General features: G+C 51.2%; 1 protein-coding gene across 1 annotated transcript; it reads left to right on the top strand.

The window, feature by feature from the left end:
* Positions 1–10591: 10591 nt before the first annotated feature.
* Positions 10592–18120, top strand: LOC111139223 (aldehyde dehydrogenase 3 family member A1). The gene is made up of 11 exons (XM_022491425.1): positions 10592–10846; positions 12709–12875; positions 14366–14597; positions 14822–14907; positions 15130–15338; positions 15532–15649; positions 16182–16323; positions 16672–16838; positions 17187–17286; positions 17684–17814; positions 17917–18120. Exons 2-11 carry the CDS (start codon positions 12714–12716, stop codon positions 17929–17931), a joined length of 1362 nt encoding a protein of 453 aa, XP_022347133.1. The 5' UTR covers positions 10592–10846; positions 12709–12713; the 3' UTR covers positions 17932–18120.
* The last annotated feature ends 4215 nt before the right edge of the window (positions 18121–22335 follow it).

The raw sequence follows: 22335 nt of genomic DNA, 5'->3' as shown, positions 1-22335 counted from the left end.
TTGAAGAGGACATCAAGAGGGAAACTGAAACTATTGGGAAAAAATGAAACTATTGGAAAACAATGAAAAATAGAATACTTCATTCCCAAACTTCTGGGACAGAGCAAAACCACATTCAGTAGAGAATTAAAACTTAAATGACTTCGGTCCTAAAATAGGAAGACAAAGGATAAGGACCTTCTTACGGAGTTTAAGTACCAAAAGAAATTAGGACGTTGACGTTGATAAAGATAAAGGCAGAAATTAATGAATTAAGAAAGCAAATCTGCAGTCATATTCATGGTTCTACTTGAGAAGAATAAGCATGCATTAATTCTTTTTTGCAAGCCCGAGTGCACAGAGAAATCCGAGCTCATCATGACTTGCACTTTCCTCTGTAAAGGAAAAATGAGATGGAAATATGCAAAGGCAACGGCCAGAAAGGAGACTTATGACAGGAGGCAGTAAAGGAACTCGAAGGAAGCCATATGGCAACAGGTTTGAAAACGTGGAGAATGTGATGAAGCAGAAAGCTATGAACCTCTGAATGGGGGTGCGGGGGTGGAGACTGAAGTCAGATGTCCTGGGTGACACCTGGACCTGCTATTTACTAGCTGTGTGACCTTAGGCCAATGGCTGAGCCTCTCTGTGCTTTAGTTTCCTCATCTATAAAGTGGAGGTAGTTATAGTTCCTACCTCTTGGGTGGTTGTGAGAATTAATGAGCCAATACATGGAAAGGACACACAGTAAAGACCCAGTAAGTACTGTTGTTACAGTTGGTGGTGGTTATTTTTTAGATTGATTTATTTACTTGAGAGAGAGAGAGAGCACGCACGCGAGCATAGGGAAGGGCACAGGGAGAGGAAGAGAGAGAATCCCCAAGCAGACACCCTGCTGAGTGCAGAGCCTGACTCGGGTCTGGATCCTGGACCCTGAGATCATGACCTGAGCTGAAATCAAGAGTTGGACCCTTGGGGTGCCAGGGTGGCTCAGTCTGTTAGGCCGTCTGCCTTCAGCTCAGGTCATGATCCCAGGGTCCTGGGATCAAGCCCCGCATCGGGCTCCCTGCTCAGCAGGAAGCCTGCTTCTCCCTCTGCTGTTCCCTCTGCTTGGGCTCTCTTTCTCTCTGACAAATAAATAAATAAAATCTTAAAAAAACAAATGATTCGGATGCTGAAATGACTGAGCCACCCAGGTGCTCCCCACTGTTGGTGGTGTTTTTATTAAAATATCATTTAAAAAAATTATTTATATTATATTTTACTATAAAAAAAGACAGCAGGCTGTCCATCTGAAAGAAAAAAACATGGATTTCCATCTTCATATGTAAAATAATTTCTTGGTGGGCTTAGGATAAACAATAAAATAAGAAAAAAACTTGCTAAAACATCTAGAGAATTAGGTGAACCACCTAGGACTCGGGGGGTGTGGGGGAACCTTCCTCATCTGAACTAGGACAGGAGCATTCTAGTTGGCCATATAAAAAACTTTTGAATAGCAAAAGGCCCCCTCCGTGAAGCCAGCAAATGACAGATGGAGGAAAGTACTAGTAACTCCAATGGTTACAACACACAGAGCTCTTGGGCACTGACCGGGAAAGCATGAAACAGGCGGGAAGAAATGGGCCGAGGAGGGCAGGTCCCAGGGCGTGAACGCAAATTGCTAGTGCAGGGGTGAAGAACGCCCCTGCTCCCCCCACGGCCAGGAAATAGGGATTCGGGGAGCCTAGAGAAAGCCCTTGGAGCCCATCAGGTTGGCTGAACCTCCAACCTGCTCTGACAGCTTCGCTGGCCTGGAACAGGGTGGCCTTTGTGGAAATCCATCCGGAGACACCTGTGCGATTGAAGATGCAAATATCCCTGGGAATCTATTACAGAGAAATTAAAAAGAAAGAAGTTGACTTTCCTGCCCTCCAGCTGGAGGGGTGTTTGGTGGGGAGGTGAACCCACAGATGCTAGGAGGGCAGTGTGGGGAGCCGGCTGCAGGGGGAGCCGCTGCAGACAGGGAGAGGGAAGGCTGTGTGTCTGGGTGGGAGGGAGAGTGAGAAGCAGCCCCTAGGGAGGCTGAAAGGTCAATGTTAAGGTGGCGGGAGGCAAAGAGCTGTTGATCTAGAGTTGACCCTTTTGGACAATTCGAGGGCTTGGGTATGGCAGGGGGCCCATCCCCCTCCCACTCCTGCAGTGGAAAATCCCTGTGTAACTTCTGACTCTCCAGAGACTTTACGTGCTGTAGACCTGAAGCCTTACCGAGAACATAAACAATCAATTAACACGCATTTTGTATGTGTATTAATTACTGTATTCTTAAAGTAAGCTAGAGGAAAGAAAATGTTATTAAGAAAATCATAAGGGGGGCACCTGAGTGGCTCAGTTGGTTAGGCGTCTGCCTTCAGCTCAAGTCATGATCCCGGGGTCCTGGGATTGAGCCCCCCTCCCCATCAGCTCCCTGCTCTGCGGGGACTCTGCTTCTTTCCCTCCTTCTGCCCTTCCCCTATTCATGCTTTCTCCCTCGCACACGTTCTCTCTCTCTCTCAAATAAATAAAATCCTAAAAAGGAAAAAGAAAGAAAATCATAAGGAAGACAGAAAAACACTCACAGTACTCTAATATATCAAAAAAGGGGAAAACCCATGTAGTTCCAGGGTCCGCTGTGTATTAAGTTAGGAAAGCAAGAATATTTGGAGAATACATTATTCGCACAAGTAAGTCTTTTTTAGCCAAACAAAGCCTACCCTTGCCGGTGGATTATTTTGGAAGAAATTTCACTTTCCAGAGTTCTTTCATGTACGTTACCGAGTTAGGATCCTCAACTGTTGGAGGTTTTGGCCCACCTATTTTAACTGAAGGGGGAGAGCAGGCCCAGAGAGGGTAAATATCTTTCCTAGGTCACACAGCTAGAGAGCGGTGACACTAGAACTCATTTCACCCTGCATGCTGCCTCCAAATGAGATTTTTTAAATAAACTTTTCACTTTTGCAGATTTTCGATTTACAGACAACTCACAAAGATAGTTACAGAGAGTTCCTATAGAGCCTATGCTCGGATCACCTGTTATTAACATGTTTCTCTAGTCACACTAGTGAAACACTCTTTTGTCTCAGGTAATGAGCCAATGCTGTGCATTACTATTAATGGCAGCCCATGTTTTATCTGAATTTCTTGGCTTTTTACCTAATGTCCTTTCCTGTCCCAGGATCCCATCCAGAAGAGCACCTTACATGCATTGTCATGAGTTCTTAGACCCCTCTTGGCTCAGACTTTCCTTTCTTTTGAGGACCTTGATGGTTTTGAGGAGTACTGGTCCGGTGTTTCATAGACGTCCCTCCATCTGGTTTGTCTTATGTTTGTCTCATGGTAAGACTGAGGTTCTGAGCTTTCCCAGGGAAGACCACGGAGATGGAGTGATCATTTTCATTATGCCATAACCAGGGGATGAGCTGCCACCATAACCCACCACTGATGACGTTGACCTTGACTGCCTGGGGAGGTGGTGTTCATTGGGTTTCTCCATGTAGACCCACTCTCCCAACCTGTCCACACTGTCCTTTTTAGAAGGAAGTCACTGCACACATCCCACACTTAGAGAGATGGGGGCTGTGGGCCACCTCCTTCAGAGGACATTACCTGTATACTTTATTTTGAATCCTTCTATAAGGGAGATTCCCAAAGGATTTTCAATTCATTTTCCTATTGCGTAGAGTGAAGATAGTAAATATAATATAAATATTTTAATAGCTTCATTGAGAAACAACATCATATTTTCACCCATTTAAGTGTACAATTCAGTGCTTTTTAGGTTTTTTTGTGTGTGTGCACCCATCACCACAATAATCAGGAACATTTTTGGTCACCCTAAAAGCAATTCTCACCCACACTACACCCCAATCCCCTTCCTCACCCATAGGCTGCCCCTAATCTACTTTCGTCTTATAAAGTTGTCTTGCCTGGATGTGTCCTATGGATGGAACCATATACAATGTCGACTTGTGTGATTGGCTTCTTTCACTTGGCATAATGTTTATAAGCCGCATCCATGCTGGAAGGTGTAAGCAAAACTCCACTGTTTTTATGGCTGAGTTTTATTCCATCGTACGGAGAGACCACATTTTGTTTCTCCGTTCATCAGTTGATGGACACTGGGGTTGTTTCCACTTTGGGGCTATTATGAAATGTGCTGTCGTAAACATACACACAGAAGTTTTTCTGTGGACATACATTTTCATTTCTCCTGGGTATATATGTAGGAGTAGAAGTGCTGGACCCTATGGAAACTCTGCTTACCTCTTTGAGAAACTGCCAGACTGTTCTCCAAGCGACTACACCAGTGTTCGTTCCCACCAGTAAGGTAGGAAGGTTCCTGTTTCTCCACATCCTCATCAACCTTTGTTATTGTCTGTCTTTGCTTTTTTTTAAGGTTTTTATTTAAATTCTACTTATTTAACATACAATGTAATAGGAGTTTGGGGGTGTTACAAAATGGTAATTCAACACTTCCATCGATCACCCAGTGCGCATAACGATAAGGGCCCTCCTTAATCCCCATCACCTGTTTCACCCAACCCTCCCATCTTAAAACCATCGGAGTGTTTATAATTAAGAGTTTCTTTCTTGGTTTGCCTCTTTCTCTCCCTTTGTTTGTTTCTTTCATTTCTTAAAATTCACACATGAGTGAAATCACATGGTATTTGTCTCTCACTGACTGACATTTCGCCTCGCATAATACTCTTTAGCTCCATCCGTGTCATGGCGAATGGCAAAATTTTATTCTTTTTGATGGCTGAGTAATATTCCATCGTATACACAGACCACATCTTCGGTCAATGGACCCTTGGGCTGCATCCATACTTTGGCTATTGTAGATAATGCTTCTATAAACATAAGGTGAATGCGTCCCTTTGAATCCATATTTTTAAATTCCTTGGGTAAGTACCTAGTAGTGCAATTGCTGGTTAGTAGGATAGTTCTATTTTTAACTTTTGGAGGAATCTCCATACTGTTTTCCACAGTGGCTACACCAGTTTGCTATCGTCTGTTCTGGAGGGGGGGGAGCCAACCTAGTGCATATAAAGTGGTATTTCATTGTACTTTTATTCACATATCCGTAATGACGAACAATGGCAAGCATCTTTTCATGTGTTTCCTGGTTATTTGTTTAGCCTTTTTGGAGAAATGACTGTTCAAACCCTTCACACATTTTTATTTTTTTTTCTTTTCTTTTTTTTTTTTTTTCAGAGAGAGAGAGGGAGAGAGAGCAAGCACAGGCAGACAGAATGGCAGGCAGAGGCAGAGGGAGAAGCAGGCTCCCTGATGAGCAAGGAGCCCGATGTGGGACTCGATCCCAGGACACTGGGATCATGACCTGAGCCGAAGGCAGCTGCTTAACCAACTGAGCCACCCAGGCATCCCCCTTCACCCATTTTTAAATTGCATTCTTTGTCTTTTTATTACTGAGTTGTAATAGTTCTTTATATATTCTGATGTAAGTCCCTTATGAGATAATATGATTTGCAAATATATTCTCCCATTCTGTGGGTTTTCCCTTTGCTTTCTTGATGGTATAACTTACACCATACAAGTTTTTAATTTTGATGTAATCCAGATATCGTTTTGTCCCCCCTTTGATCATTTGTGCTCTCAGTGTTGTATCTAAGAACTCATGGCCTCACGCAAGAACGTGAAGATTTTCTCCTATGTTTTCTTGTAGAAGTTTTATATTTGTAGCTCTTACATTTAGGTTGATGATCCATTCAGAGTTAATTTTTGCATATGGTATGAGGTAAGGGTTCAATTTCATTCTTTTGCATGTGGATATCCAGTCATCCCAGCACCCTTTGTTAGAAAGATGTCTTTTTTTTTTTCCCCATAGAATTGTCTTGGCATCCTTGTGAAAAAGCAAGACGCTGAAGCTTTTGGTCCAGGGGCCATATTTGGAGAATCACGGACTTAGTCTTGTACTTTTTAAGAAGGTGATATTAGGGGCACCTGGGTGGTTCAGTGGGTTAAAGCCTCTGCCTTCAGCTCAGGTCATGATCCCAGAGTTCTGGGATGGAGCCCTGCATCAGGCTCTCTGCTCAGCAGGGAGTATGCTTCCTCCTCTCTCTCTGCCTGCTTCTCTGCCTACTTGTGATCTCTGTCAAATAAATAAATAAAATCTTTTAAAAAAGAAGGTGATGTTAAGGCCTGGGGTCATGAGATGGGTTCCTGTGGGTGGCCTTTGTGTCAGCGGGATGAGAGCTGGATCCCCCGGCCAGGGCAAGGGAGACATTACCTGAGCCCAAAGAGATAACTCAAGAGCCTACTGCATCATATTCACAGGGAGATACTGTTCACCAGGGGAGTCAGCCTAACGGTGGGTTCTGCCCATGTGTACAATGTGTGGTGATCAGACATGACACTTGGTCAATTTACAAATGCAATTATAACGGCCAAGTCAACTGTTCCTGAAGTTTCCCTCCGAGGCTCCCAGGCTCTGTCCCTTCACGAGAGGCATCGTGCATGGGTTTATGTGTTCAGCTTGCGGTTTCAAGCTTCTGGGGGGCCCCTCCGGATCTTGTCAGAGGTTTTATTTCAAGGTTCCAAACCCAAGAGGTTTTTCTACCTCTGTTAACATATGTCTCTGATACATGGGTGCACAGCCTTGGTACCGCTAAGGATAAGAACCCCTTTGGGACAGTGTGTTCTCATCCTGCTCGTGACCTTAGCTGCTTGTTGAGACCCCATTGGAGCTCCCAGGCTGTCTGTCCCTGGCTGCCCCAGCTCAGAAACAAAGCCAGGACTGTTTTCCCTACGGTCTGTGCATGAAGTATTCCCACAGGCCCCAAACGTCCACACCTCTCTCCCCCTTCCCTCTCTAACAGAAAGGAGAGACATAACAACCCCTCACACTCACCTCCAAATTATTTCCCATCTTCTTTTAAAAAGAAAGTGGTTTTCTCTCCAACAGCTACTCTAACCTACATGTTCCTTGAAATTTAAGCAAAGTAATTTTTTTATGCACCTCCCACTAAACAAAGTAAATTTCCCATCCAATTTTTTTCATTTGTCCAAAAATGTTTTGCTAGGTTTAGGTGAGTTTGCTGAAAATCATCTTGAAGAATGATTGATAATTTCTCTCAGTCTTTGCGTGGACTTTGCCTAGCCTCCTCTGCTAATTTGGGATGGTTTGGTACATTGGCCTGTTTCCATTAGTCTCTGAGATCTTCCTATATGCCACACAATGGGGACATGGTATTGAACAAAAGCTGAGATCATGGCTTTCATGGTATTGTGAGTCTGGGCAGAGGAGGCAGCAGGAGGGAAGAGGACAAGGAGCGAAGAATTATCTGGGGATGAGGGTGGGTCGGAGAAGCTGAGGTCTAAACATGGGTGAGAGTCAAGCTGGTGCACAATGGAGGAGGAAGTGTTCCAGGGAGTGAGACTTAGCATGTGCAAAGGCCCTGAGGTGGGCAATCGCCTGGCCTATTCTAGGACTGCCAGTGGACCGGAATCCAGTGAATATTTTGGAACATGGTATGAAATGAAGCTGGGAAGGCAACCGGGAGTCAGACCGTGCAGGTCTCAAAGGCCACAGAAGGCATTTCTCCTCAGAGCAGTCAAAAGCCCCTGAAGGATGTCAGGGGGCAGAGAGATGTTCAGGTCTTTATTGCCCAAGGGTCCCTCTGTCGGCATTTGGAGAAGGTACCATAGAGAGGTGAGCAGGGACTCAGGAGAGCAGGCAGGTGGCTTTGGCTCCGGAGAGAGCGTGTGACCATCTGGCACTGGGATGGAGTAGTGGGGCAAAGATTAAAACTTAAAAAACAAAATAAATAAATAAATAAATAAATAAAGCAAAAAACAAACAAAAACCCCTACAAATCATGCATCCATGACGCCGTCTGGGAAAAGTCAAGCTTATGCCAGAACTGCAACTCTTCACCAACAAGAACCTAAAGATTTTGTCTTCCGTGGATTTGAACAAGGTTCAAGTCTCCTTGCTCTGTGACTGGGATGAAGGCTGCTCCTTCTAACGAGAGCGGCAGTGCCCAGTGTTTGCACTAAACTTTCCGGGCGCGCTGGGCAGCGCTTGGCATTGCTGCCTGCCCTTGCTTTTTCCATTTTGTTTCCATGGCTCTCCTCGGGGAGGTCAACTTCATGCTCAAAGACGAAGGAGGAAATGAGAGGGATGAAGGTGGCTTAAAGCCACAAAGCCTGCAGAGGAGTCTCCAGGAAGACAGGCAGACCCAAGGCCCAGAAAATGGGGGACCCGGGGGGGGCTCATCTCTCCATTTCTTTCCACCTTATTCTTCAGATGGGGAAACCGAGGCTAAACAGAGTAATATTTAGAGACTAAATAGAGTGACTATCAGACCTCGGTGGGGTTGGGGGCGGGGCAGCTAGGAAACTGGGGAGCGGACGGGTGGGCTGTGTCTCCAGGGACTGTGGTCATGATGACTCCACTCCAGTGGCCTTGGACCTTGCAGTCTGCCCTCCACTCAGTACCCAGTCCCCAGGAGAGTGTGGGGGGCCCCATTTCACGTGGTTAGGCTGCAACAGAGCACCCCGGTTAACCATCTCACTGGCAAGGGGTCATCTGCAAAGTTCATCAGGTGCCACCACCGGGAAAGCAAGGAGGAGGGTTCCAGCTGGCCCAAGGGACCTGCGCACCCAGCCGGTCACTTTCCATCTCAGACCACGCCCCCACCTTCCACCCACCACTGAGTTCCATGCTCCCCCGGCCCCAGGCACCAGATCCTCCCCTTGTTTCCTCCTGTTATTCTGGAAGGTTTTTCGTTCTACCAGTCTGGGTTGGGATCCTGTCCCTACTTGCATTCCTGCAAGCCACAGCATCCGGTCCGGACCTCATCAAGACTGTACCCTATTCAGAGGCATTCTAGAGAAACGAGTTCTGATTATGATATGCTATGATAAGTTCCTTCATGCCCACCCAAATCCACAGCCTGCCCGGCCTCCAGGCTGTCCATGAGCCCCTGGCCCCTGGAGCCTCAGCCTTGCCTCCTGCTGGCAACAGCGTGCCCATCTCAGCTTATGATTAACTGCAGGGGATTCATGACCTTGTTCATGGCCTCTGTGCCTCTGTTTTTGCTGTTCCAAACCCTCCCGCTATTCCTTGCGTGAATACCCCTCACTCAGCACAGACGCCGTCTCCTTCCTGTGGCGCCCTCATCCCCGTCCCTGTCATGTCTTGTGCATGTTCCAGTTGCTACAGTTCCAGGTGTTTTTTTTTTTTTTAATTTATTCATCAGAGACAGAGAGAGCACAAGCAGGCAGAGTAGCAGGCAGAGGCAGAGAGAGAAGCAGGCTCCCCGCCGAGCAAGGATCCCGACGTGGGACTCGATCCCAGGACCCCGGGATCATGACCTGAGCCCAAGGCAGTGGCTTAACTGACTGAGCCACCCAGGTGCCCCTACAGTTCCAGTTTTTGTACTGTTCCGGAATTTTCTGTTCATTCCGTCATTTGGCAAATATTGATTGAGCAGCTACTATGTGCCCAGACTCTATGCGAGGATTAGGGCGGTGAGCAAACCAGATTCTAGCTGGAGGGCAACCGGTAGCCCAGGAAATCAGCAGAGTAGCGTGTCGGGGGCAATGAATGCTCCGGAGAGAAATAAAATGGAGGAAGAAGACCCAAAGGGGATATCAGGGCAGGGCCTCCCAGGGAGGGAGGGGAAGGGCCAGAGCACATCCCTGGGGGCTTATAGACAACCCCCCCCCACTGGAGAACCTCTGTTTTCCTCTCAGTGAAAACGGGAAGCAAGGGCGCCCGAATGCTGGCTGGAGAAAAGCCTCCAGGTGGGAAATTGTGGCGAAGTCTGGTAGGAAGATGTCAAGAGTCTGGGACAGCAGGACAGGTGACATCTGCCTCCCCATTAGATGGCACAGAGGGGCAAACATCTGGAAAGAGCAGAGGAAGGGGCTTCCCAATGCCTTCCTTCCCTCCCGAGCATCTCTGGTTTCCTGGGTGACCACACAGAGGGAGATTTCCAGGCAGTCATTCCCGGTTCTTGGCCTCGTCTCAACCCTTCAACAGGAGGGCAGATCTGCACAGAGGAAGCCCCCAGCCTGTAGGGCCCCAGGTGGGAGACGCTCCCTCAGGGGGGCCCTGACACCCGTGCACATGGCCGGGAGGTGAGGAGTTCCAGAAGGTGTGCATGCATTGGCGCGTGCTGGGGGAGCTGCGTGCGTACACAACCGGACTCGTGCCTCACCCTCTGCTGACCTTACATAACAAAGACATCCGGAGAACAGCCTCTGGCAGTTGAACTTCGGGAAATCTAGGAGAGTTCCATGCCAGGCTGAATCAATCAGGGCCCCCTTGCCCAGGGCAAACACTGAGGCTCCTTTTGAAGAGTGGATGGGAGCCCCACCCAAGCCTCCAGAGACGCATTCTTGCATTTCAGAAGAGAAAAAAAATAATAATAATAAACCACCCAAGGCCTAATCCCCGAAGCTGGGGCTCAGAGGAAGTCGAAGTTAGCTAGAACCCATATTCAAACAGTGTTTTTGTTCTGGTTACCCACACTTCCTGGGCAGGGACTCCCGGGCCAAGTGGGCGGGAAGAAGGGTCCTTAAATGTATCCCCTCTCAGCGGTGGCTCATTCCAGAGTCTCAAGACGCTAGGAAAGTCTGTGTCAGAGGTAATCTTCTCCCCGACCCCTTCCCATCCCATCTCCCTATCCCTTTCTCTCTCTCTCTTTTTTTCCCTAGGTGGGTATATCCAGCGTCTTTCGGCCTCACTTTGCTCACCTGTAAAATGGACTCCCAACAGTTCCTTCTTCATGGGCACCAACATGGAGTTTTTGCGAGGATCAAAGTGGGTGATTGAGGGGGAGTCAACCATGGGGATGCCTTGGGGGCAGAGCCGGCACAGGTGAGGAGGGTGGGAATCCGAGGAAAGGAATTTCATCAGCTCCCCTTGGGGCGCCAAGTGCAATGTTAGATGCTCTCCAGCTCCATTAATCTCTGTAATAACTGAGGGGTGATGCCATCATTAATGCCGTCCATAAAGAGGGCTCCTTCCCACACACCCCATGGTTCTGAGTACTGGATCTGGGCTCTTCTACCCTGGGCTGCCCAGCCTTGGTGGCCGATGGCCAGAGCCTGCTGCCTTGGATTAATCCCCTGAGTCCGAGGACAGAAGCAGGACGGTCCTGTAGAGCTGTGTGGCTGGGGTCGTGGTCAGCTGGGGTGCCCAGCTGCCAGCAGGGCCCCTTCTCTCTGCGCAGAATGCCTGGGGTGGGGGTCAGCGCCGTGGACAGGGGACGCCCCGGAAGTTATCAGAAACCACTGGCTGGAATTTGAACTGGATTACACACACACTCTCTCATTTCCATTTTGCAAAAATGTATATATACCATATATACATATATTTACATACATATATGTATATCTGTATAGTTTATGTGGTATATATAATTTTTTTGCAAAGTAGAAATAGCCTTATTGTGGGTTTTCTTTTTTTTTTCTGATATTAGAAGTTACACAGTGTCTGAAAATGCTGGGCTATCTCTGGGCGGGACGGTGAGGAATTGCTGAGGGAAAAGGGAGACTTTTCTTTGTGCCCCTTTTGTATCTTTTCACTTTCTCTACCTTGAGCACGTATTACCTATTCTAAAAGGTACAAAACATTTTTAAAAAGGCAAGCTCGTTGCAAAAGAAGTCAAACATCATAGAAGATGAGCGCAAAGATCGCTACTAATTCCACCTCTACCTGTCATCACCATGTTGGGGGTTATCCTTCTGGTCTTTTCTTGCATGTGCAAGAGCACACGTATACACGCGTGAGCGTGTACACACACACCTCTAGGTGCATGCCTCGTGTTCCTGCTGTTCTGTAACCTGCTTTCTTTCTTGTATCTCGTGCTTGTGCCTCGTGCCTGGGACACATCAGGCTCTGAGAGCAAGAGAGCTCTACTTCCCCCCTAAATCCTGCACAGTCATCCATTACACGAGTGCTGTCTACCGCATTTCCATTGCCACTGGCCATTTAGTATGTTTCCAGTAGTCCTCTGTTGTATACAACCTTGGTGACCTTGTTTTTACTCATGAATGCTTGGGAATGCTGTGATTTCTGTGAGCTCCTGAATGTGGACCTGCAGTATCATAGAGAAAAACATTGTAAAGGCTTCTGCTAGAGGTTGCCAGAGGGCCCCCAGAAGAGCCATCCCAGTTTGCCAGTATGGTTTCTTGCACGGCTAGCAGGAATTCCCTCCGCACTTCTGTGTGCAACTCAGATGCTGAGACCCGTGCTGGCCCACACCCCGTGTCTCCCAGGTGTTACAGGCACACTCTGGTTTAAAGACGGACGCTGGGTTTTCTGGAATCAGCTGGCTGTGGAATCACGACCTGTGCGGGCCAGTCTAACCCAGAAACCGGCCGGGCTGGATGCACCTGGCTCTTGGCATGTTTGCCTGTCAGGGTCTCCAACTTTGCAAGAGGGCCGAGCGGGGGAGTGAAGGTTGAGAGATGTCAGGAAGGACCTGCCCCGGCACACAGCCCGGAACTCACCGCGAGCAATTAGGGTCGCGAGTCATTGCTCCCTGGCTCTCCCTGCAGATTTGTCATCAGCTCAGGGGGTATGGGAGGGCCAGAGGTTGGGATGTCTGGGTTAGGGAGCTGAGAAGGCAAAAGCATGCCATTTTCCCAGCGCTGTTCCTATAAAATTAACTCGGTGCAGGAGCAATGAGGGTGCCAGCTCTCAACCCCCAGGTCCAAGGTACTCTTTCCCCCCAGGCACCATGAGCAAAATGAGCGAGGTCGTGCAGCGGGCCAGAGCCGCCTTCAACTCGGGCAAGACCCGCCCGCTGCAGTTCCGGATCCAGCAGCTAGAGGCGCTGCGGCGCATGATCAAGGAGCACGAGAAGGACATCGTGGGCGCGCTGACCGCAGACCTCCACAAGGTGCGCCCGGTGCCCCCAACACCCCGGAGGCGTGGGACAGCAACAGGAAAGGTCGCTGCTCGCTTTTGGGACATCTGCTGCGCGCTGGCGGTCTGTGCCCAGCTCTTTGCCTAGAACCTCACCTAGTCCTCAAAGCACGCTGCCCCTGGCAGGACCCTTTTATACAGGAGGAAAAGTGAGGCTCAAACCATCAGACCCTGAGATGGGGCGCTCAGGCCACTCCTTCCGACCCATTCCGAATCCCAGGTTCCCCTGCAGCTCAGCACACGGGCAGCAGCTCCTTTCACCCATCTGCCTGCCATTTCCTCCTGGCTTCACTTCCTTCTCCACCCAGCCCGGAGCATGAGGCCACCGTTTTTTGCCATGGCCTGTGGGCAGACACCGTGAACTTCTGGTCTGCTCATTCCCTCAGCCCTCAGCCCGATGTAGGGCCACCTAGTCCACCCCCCCGCCCAAGAGAACATCCCAGCTTGGCATCCCAAAGGGCCCCTCCCTCCCTCCCCATCCATCCCTCACCCTGAGCAAAATCAGACACCTGCCAATTCTCAAACCCTTTACCTTGCTGCCCCCAAGACGCCTGGCCTTGATCCCACAGTTCAGTTCTGCCTTGGAGAAGAGCAGGGGGTTAGCTGGAGTTTATCCCCCTCCTGGGATAGTTCCCATGCTCCTGTATTTTTACAAGAGTTCCTTGTCTTAAAACAAAAGCTTCACAACTTCTGTTTTGCTCTTTCACAGCCAAAATTCACAGAAGAGCTGTGTGTTCTGACGTCCTCTCCTCCTCTCTCCTCACCCCTGCATGGTGGCTTCCTCCCCACCCACTCCAGGAGGATCCCTTGAGCCCTCTTCTCCCTCTGCTGCTGAGGGTCTCCTGGATTTTGTCCTCTCTTTGGCTGTCTTTTTCCTGGACCTCTTTCTTCAAGGTGGCCTTCTTAGGGCTCCATCCTGGGTTCAAGGCTCATTTCAACCTATAAGCGTTCCTGGGCGCACCTCCACTGGATTCTCCCCACCTGATAATGACCTTCACGTCACTGCCCAGATCTGAGTACCTCGGAGGCAACATGGAACCATGCCTCGGAGGCACCATGGAGGCGTCATGGAACTTGACGTGTCCAAACCTGCCTGGGCCCCCAACACTGGCAGAAAGGGTCCCTCGTGGGTCCACCACCCCAGTGGCAAGACCTCAGCTTGGCTCCGACCCCCGTGCCTTCTCTGGCCCCAGCCCCCGGCCTGGGGAGCCCCCCGTGAACATCCCCCATCACCCTTACTGCAACATGCCGGGCTGTGTCCAACATGCCCACCCAGCCCTGACCTCCTGGGAGGTCCAGACCACACTCCCATTTTTCAGATCAGGAAGCTGAGATCCAGAGAGGGTAGGCAGCTCATTCAGGGTTCCAAATCCAGGGAACAGTGTGCCAGGACCACAGCCAAGCCCCAGTGATTCCCTCGATCTCTAGCCCGTGAGCTCACACGGAGCCCTGTCTCCACTGCAGAATGAATGGAATGCCTACTACGAGGAGATGGTTTATGTCCTGGAAGAGATCGAGTACATGATCAAGAAACTCCCCGAGTGGGCTGCGGACGAGCCCGTGGAGAAGAGTCTCCAGACCCAGCAGGACGAGTGTTACATCCACTCGGAGCCCCTGGGCGTGGTCCTCGTCATCGGCACCTGGAACTACCCCTTCACCGTCACCATCCAGCCCATGGTGGGCGCCATTGCTGCAGGTACATGGGCCCCCTTTCAGGAGGGAGTCACCAGGGATCACAGTCCCACCCCTGCTGAGTGTGGCCAGAGAGGGTGGGGAGCTCAGGCCTGGGGGAAGATGGAGACCTGGGTCAGGTCATGGTCTGATGGATCTGTCTTTCATGGGGTCTGATGGACCCAGAACGGATGGGGCTCCAGGCTTGGTCCCTGGGAGGGTAGGACTCTGACTCCCTGTGCTCCGCAGGGAATGCGGTAGTCACCAAGCCCTCGGAGCTGAGTGAGAACATGGCAAACCTGCTGGCCACCATCGTCCCTCAGTACCTGGACAGGGTGAGGTGCTCTCCGGGTCTTTGGGGCTTGAGAAACTGTGCATTTTTCCAGCAAGAGGCTAAGCCTTGGGTTGGGGCAAGGAGAGCTGGCCTGTCCCATAGAGGTGAATGGAGTCCCAGTGTCAGGAGAGGGGGGTCTGTTTGATGGGGGCTGTCTCGCCAGGGTTGGGGGGAGGAGGGGTTGTGGTCTTTCCTGAGCCTCGTCTCTCTCCTCGCGTGGAAGGACCTGTACCCGGTGATCACTGGGGGCATTCCCGAGACCACAGAGGTGCTCAAGGAAAGATTTGACCATATTCTGTACACCGGGAACACCGCCGTGGGGAAGATCATCATGATGGCGGCGGCCAAGCACCTGACCCCTGTCACGCTGGAGCTGGGGGGGAAGAACCCCTGCTATGTAGACAAGGACTGTGACCTGGACATCGCCTGCAGGTGAGGTGTGGTCCAGCTCACGCGGACCACAGTCTTGCTCTGAGTCTTGAAGCCTCTGGCTTCTGCCGGCCTGAGAGCTCTCCTGCAGAGCTCAGTCCCTCGCACCTCGATCCTGCGCTGGTGGAATTGAGATGCTCGTCTGGGGGCACCTCCTGCGCCTTGCGGAATGCGATCTATTCTGGGATTTTCACAGACGCATCGCCTGGGGGAAATTCATGAACAGCGGCCAGACCTGTGTGGGCCCCGACTACATCCTCTGTGACCCCTCCATCCAGAATCAAATTGTGGAGAAGCTGAAAAAGTCCCTGAAAGTGAGTGATTGTGCCCCACCCCGCCCCGGGGGCTAAGTGAGAGAGGGGCTATAAGGCAGTGTTGGGGGGGGGGCAGTCTAGACTTTAGAAAACACTGGATATTTTTTTTTTTTCTGATCTAAAAGTAATCTACGCTCATTGTAGATGATTTGGGAAAAGATTATAAAAGAATAAAGCGTAAAGCAAAAAAAAAAAAAAAAAAAGCTCCTCCCAGAAACCCACCACCCCAAGACAATCACTACTGACTTACTGGTATGTTCCCTCCCATTTCCTTCCTGTGAACACACACGTTTGATCCTAATGCCCTGTCCACACGACTGTGCATGTATTTCTTTCAAACAATGCTGTCTCACCGCAAGTCTCATGCCGTGGACGTCTGGAGCGCCCCAGATGTCATGGCAGTCCAGTAGCCCTTGGTGTCGCTGTGCACCTGTCGATGTGGCCTGTGCTCCCAGGCCAAGGTCACCTCTCAGCCGATGGCCATAATGAAGGACCACATCCTCACCTGAAGCCTGCCTCCTGTTTTCTGTAGGAGTTCTATGGGGAGGACGCCAAGAAGTCCCGTGACTATGGAAGGATCATCAACTCCCGGCATTTCCAGAGGGTGATGGGCTTGATGGAGGGCCAGAAAGTCGCGTACGGAGGCACGGGGGACGCGGCCACCCGATACATAGGTACGTGTGCTCGCCTTTGGTAAGGGCACCGCGCCCTCCCCAACTTTGCCCCCAGTTTGGTGGGGAATGAAGAGCTCCGGGAAGGGCTCAGGTGGTGGCAGAGCACAGTGCCTGCCCCCTCTCGATGTGGACCCTGTGCCCCCCCCGCGCCTCCCCCACCCTTCTGGTTATATGCAGTTCTCCCCATGGTCTGCTGGGATGGAGCCCGGGCAGGCCTTGTCAGGTGCCCTGCCTGAGCCTAGGCAGCACCCCCTACAGGAATGGCAAGAGGAAGCTAGATGCCGGGCTCGCCAGGCGGGTGGGTGGGGGTCTCCGCAGCGGCTGACTCTCGCTTGCTTCCGGCCTCAGCCCCCACCATCCTCATAGACGTGGACCCCCAGTCCCCAGTGATGCAGGAGGAGATCTTTGGGCCGGTGATGCCCATCATGTGTGTGCGTAGCCTGGAGGAGGCCATCCAGTTCATCAACCAACGCGAGAAACCGCTGGCACTCTATGTGTTCTCTCTAAACGACAAGGTGGGCCTGGGGTCCCCTCCCTGCCAGGATCCTGGGCTTCCCGACAAGACCCAGTGCGAACAGGACCCAGGGGTCCACAGACCCGGATTCAAATCCCAGATTCAGCGCTCCCTGCTGTGTGATTTTGTGCAAGTCGCTGAACCTCTCTGAGCCCCTTTCTCATCTCTGAAGCCAGTTGTTTCCCACAAAGTACAAAACATGTGGGGAGAGTGGGAGACCCCGACTGGGGTTCAGAACACAGTGTGGCTCTGCCTGGCCCTTGAGGCTCTGGGATGCACCCAGACAGGGTGGGGAGGGACTGGGGTGCCCCAGGAAGAAGACTGAGGCGCGGGCTGCATGCCGTTGCAGGTGATTAAGAAGGTGATTGCAGAGACGTCAAGCGGTGGGGTGACGGCCAATGACGTCATCGTCCACATCTCTGTGCACTCCCTGCCTTACGGGGGTGTGGGTGAGTCTGGGGCTGAGCTCACTGCCCACCTGTCCCTCTACAGATGTCCCCCCGTCCCAGCCGTGGCTTGGGAGTTCAGGAGAGGACCTCAGACCTCCACGAGCTCTCCCCTGTGGGTCTCTGGCTCCTGCCATCGTAGCCACTAGCATGTTTGACCTCAAGATCCTAGAGGTTCCTTTAGGCCCCCTGGTATGCCAGGCCTGCTTCATGGAGGCCCTGAGAGAGGGGACACAGGCCGGAGGTCACACAGCCATCTAGCGGTATCGCCGAAACTGAACTCTTCAGAACACTCTCTATTGTCTCCTGGGAGGCTCAGAGAAGGGATGCCTGAGGGTTGCAGGTGGGAGCTGGGGGGGTCTCAGGCCACTTGGGGTGACCCGAGGGCCTCTCCCTGCAGGGAACAGCGGCATGGGTTCCTACCACGGCAAGAAGAGCTTTGAGACCTTCTCCCACCGCCGCTCCTGCCTGGTGAGGCCTCTGCTGAATGATGAGTCCCTCAAAGCCAGATACCCGCCGAGCATGGCCAAGGTGAGAGGTGGGGGCAGAGGCTGTCCCAGAGACCAAGCTGCTGGGAGCCACCAGGCCTACACAGGACACACGCCTTCCTGTCCCCTTGTGTCCTCTTCACAGATGACCCGTCACTGAAGTGGACCTGGCTTCCCCGTGCTGCACCCCTGCCCCTCTGTCCAGCCCTAGGAGGATTGCTCCTGGAGCCCCCCACTTGCTCCTCTGTGATCAGTGCATGTCCCCATTTCCTTCTGGGCCCCGGGCTTCTCTTCCCCAGGTCCCTGCCCCTTTGCTGGACATAGAGAAACCAATAGAAGTTCACCAGCCAGACAAATGTGTGTGTGTGTTTCCTTTGCAACTCACCCCCCCATCCTCTCCAGTCCCATCCCCGCTCCCAGCCAGTTCTCATCCTGACTCGAGCAAAGGTCTCCCCAAAGTCCCGCGTTGGCCCCCAGGGGCCTGAGGCAGGAGGCGCTGGTGTCAGGGAGACATTAACCTTGCATCTAGACAGTGGGCGTCAGCTCCATATCTGCGAAGGGGATGGCCAGGGAGGCTGTCTGATGGCAAATGGCTCAGAAATGCAGGCTGATGTGCTCCTCTCAAATTAGGTTTGACCCCTAGGTTAGGGGTCCCCTCGGTGAGATCACGCAGTCGTCAACACGAACCCCCTTGGTGATTTCCGAGGGCAGATCCTGGGCAGGAGGCCAGGAAGCAAGGTGGACCCTCAGGACCCACGGTACCTTATGACTCTGGGTCAGGCAACCTCTGGGCCCAGGAGTCTGGCCTTAGAGGCCCGAGGAGCAAAGGACAGGGTCTGGGGAGGGTGGTCTGAAGCGGGAGCCAAGAAGCAGCCCAGCCTGGCCAGCAAGTGCATGGGGGCAGGCTGGGGAGATTGGCCAAGGCCAGCCTGCCTGGTTTACAAGCTGGGAGTGGGTACCAATGACTAGGGCTGGCAGCTCTCCGGGGTCCATGTGGGGGTGCTCACAGGAGTTCTCATGGTGAGAGCAGAGCATCAGCTGTACCAGGCCCTGCGCCAAAGACTCCCTGCTCCCACCCAAGGCCAACCCTGCACTGGGCCCGGGACCCCTGCCTCTCTCAACCTTGCCTGCTCCTGACCTTGACTCACGTCATTACCCCTTTCCTCTCCATCACTGCCCACCCCCATTCTGTGCCTAGTCTCTAGTATCTCACATCTTATTTACCCTCCTCCCCCCAACCCCAAATACAACCCCAAATAAAAACCCTAACGCTGTTACCTGGGCTGTGTGTCCCCTCCAGTGAGGGGAAGGGGAGGGGGACCAGGCAGACAGCGAGTCGTTCTGTATCGCTTGGATGTTCCCCGTGTGCACCATTTACTTGTTTTGCAAATACCCAAATTATTGAATAATAACAAAACTGGAATCCTCCCAAAGCCCACGGCCCCTCTAGTTACTGCCTCATGTCTCTGTGGTCCTTGCCCGGGAGAGACTCCTCTGGACAGTAGGTCGTCTGCTCTCTGACAGCACTTTGCTTCTGCACACCTGACCCGGCCACGTGAGCCTGTGTCACGTCCACTCTGTTGAACCTGCTCTCTCCCAGATGCCCGAGAGTGGACAAACTCACCATCCCATCACCCCAACAGCCTTCCCAGTCCCATTGCCGGGCCACCCCTCCTTCCAACACTCCCTCACCTCTAGCGTCCTGGGATTCCAGGCCTCCGTTCTCCCCCAACCCTCTTCCCAAATTAAAGTCTCTGATCTCAGCCGTGAGCTTTTTTTTTTTTTAAAGATTTTATTTATTTATTTGACAGAGAGAGAGACAGCACGAGGGAACACAAGCAGGGGGAGTGGCAGAGGGAGAAGCAGGCTTCCTACTGAGCAGGCAGCCCGGTGTGGGACTCGATCCCAGGACCCTGGGATCAAGACCTCAGCTGAAGGCAGACACTTAATGACTCAGCCACCCAGCTGCCTGCCAGCCCTGAGCTCTTGATTCATAAATCCACCTGCCTACCTGACCCATGAACTTGGATTCTTTTTTTTTTTTAAGATTTTATTTTGTTTTTTTATTTGACAGAGAGAGATCACAAGTACGCAGAGAGGCAGGCAGAGAGAGAAAGAAGGAAACAGGCTCCCTGGTGAGCAGAGAGCCCAATGCGAGACTCAATCCCACAACCCCAAGATCATGACCTGAGCCGAATGCAGAGGCTTTAACCCACTGAGCCACCCAGGCACCCTGAACTTGGCTTCTTAATAGTAACATAATGGGGGACGCCTGGGTGGCTCAGTTGGTTAAGCAGCTGCCTTCGGCTCAGGTCATGATCCCGGCGTCCTGGGATCGAGTCCCACATCGGGCTCCTTGCTCATCAGGGAGCCTGCTTCTCCCTCTGCCTCTGCCTGCCATTCTATCTGCCTGTGCTTGCTCTCTCTCCCTCTCTCTCTCTGATAAATAAATAAAATCTTTAAAAAAAAAAAAAAATAGTAACATAATGGCTTGCACGCCCAGGACAGAACTCTTGATTTCTCCCTAAACCAACGTGACATCACCCTCCGGAGCAGTTCATTCCTCTCTGAGCCCCCAGATGAGATCCTGGAAGAAAAATCAGATCATGTCACCATGGGAGTAAATAATTATAAGAGGCTTCATCCCCCCTACCCCCCCCGTCAAAAATAAAGGAACAGATTTTTCTCCCCTGGTAAATAAAGACTGACTTCCAAAAATTTGTCCTTGCATGTTCTTTCTCTTTTAAACTTGTGGATTTTTTTTTTTTTTTTTTTTTTTTTTAAAAGTAAAAAAGCCTCTAGCCAGCTTCGTGGGTCAGGAGCTCTTTCTCAAGGACCCGGGAGCCGCCTTTTTGAAAGAACATCCGGGGAAACAGCGCCCCCTAACGCCTCCGGTCGGAGCTGCACTTGGCCATCACTTGGCCACAAGTTGCAGAATGACCTACTACTTCCCGTTATAAAGGTAGATGTTTGTGCCCCAGAGGAAGCCCGTTAGTTAGCACAGATAGTGTCCCCAAGGACCAGGTGAAGTTAGAATGAACCCTATGTGACAGATGGTGCTGTCGACGGACTAGTTATCGTTCATCTTGGGGTCGTGTGTGACAGAATGTTCCGCCGGGCTGTATAAGGCGGTGGGATTCCTTCTGTCACTGCCTGGGGTGTGCATGCCGTTCTGTTTTAATGCCTTCTCCATCACAGATCTGTTTTGTTTCTCCACTACCTTCGTGGAGAGGTTTCCCGGGTGGTGAGATTTAGGTTTTAATTCTACTCGCCCAGCAACACGCTCTGTTTAAAATCCTGCCATGGCTCCCTGCTGCCCCTAGAAAAAGTCCTCAGGTCCATAAATCGCCCTGCAAAGGGCTGTGTGATGTGGGCCCCACCTTACTCTCTGACCCCAGCTGACACCTCAAACTCCCCATCCAACATATACATTAGCCAAAACCTCATCATGGCAGGTGCATCTCATCACACCTGTCTCAGCCCAAACCTTACCAACACCCCCCCCCCCCCCGCCACGTCTTTCTCCATTCTTTATCACTCACCCTGCTTTGTTTCTCCAAAACACTTGTTATCATCTGTCTTTATCTCAATCTGTTAATCTATTTACGGCCTGTGTCAACCCTTTAAAATGAGAGCAGAGACCTTTGTCCATTGTATTCACTGTATCTCCCTGAGGCTAAAACAGCGACCAGTGCATAGTAGGTGCTCGCTAAATATTTAAGTGCATGAATGTAAATGGTGGCATTGGGGTTTCTTGCTCCAAATCCCCCCTTCTTCCTTCCGTCTTCTCATCTGAAGTCACCTGACTTTAGATGACTACGAGCTCACGGGAGCCGATTGGGGTTGAAACAGCCTGGAAGCTGAAACCATATTAACCTTAAAGATAGCATCTGGGTCAAAGACTTTGTGTCCCTCGTCTTCCCCGAGCTGAAGCCCCACAGACATCTTTCCCCACCCCTACCCCAGGCCAGAGGCAGGAGGAAGGAGACAGCCTTAGCTGGTCCCCAGCCCTCTTTCTCCCCTTCAGCGCCATCCCCCTGCAGCCCTATGAGTTAGTCTCATGAGCCCATTCACAGATTAGGAAACTGAGGTGAGGAAGTCCTGTGCCTTGGTCTCATGTCACTGTGCCCGTCACAGTCCAGCATCCCTGGAGCACCTCCTCTTTCCTGATACCACAAAAATGTCACCCGTGGTGACATTTTGAGTGGCTCCTCCAAACGCTTATGCGAAGGGCTATTGAGACATATGGAAGCTTCCAGTTCAGAGAAGACATGCCCCGGGGTTTCCAAGGACTTGACCTATTTCATTCCAGAGGGGAGATTTAGAGCAGGCAGGTAAAACTCCGGATTCTCTTTCTCCTACCTCTTCCTCTCCTTCCCACCCTCCTTTTCCTCTTCCTTTTTTCTATTATCATCATCAAACATAAACCTTGCAGCGTAACCTGTTTTAGTCCAAACGTCCCCAACCCAACCTGTTCTGGTCTAATCCTATTTCCAAACTGGATTTGAACTCAAAACAATTCAGGGCGGAGGGAGGGAAAAAAAAAAAAAAACTTGATCTTGTC

The sequence above is a fragment of the Enhydra lutris genome, unplaced genomic scaffold (assembly GCF_002288905.1).
Source record: "Enhydra lutris kenyoni isolate GAN:26980312 unplaced genomic scaffold, ASM228890v2 scaffoldscaffold97, whole genome shotgun sequence".
Taxonomy (NCBI): Eukaryota; Metazoa; Chordata; class Mammalia; order Carnivora; family Mustelidae; genus Enhydra; species Enhydra lutris.
Note: the sequence above shows the minus strand (reverse complement) of the source record. Positions and strands in the feature narration are given on the sequence as shown.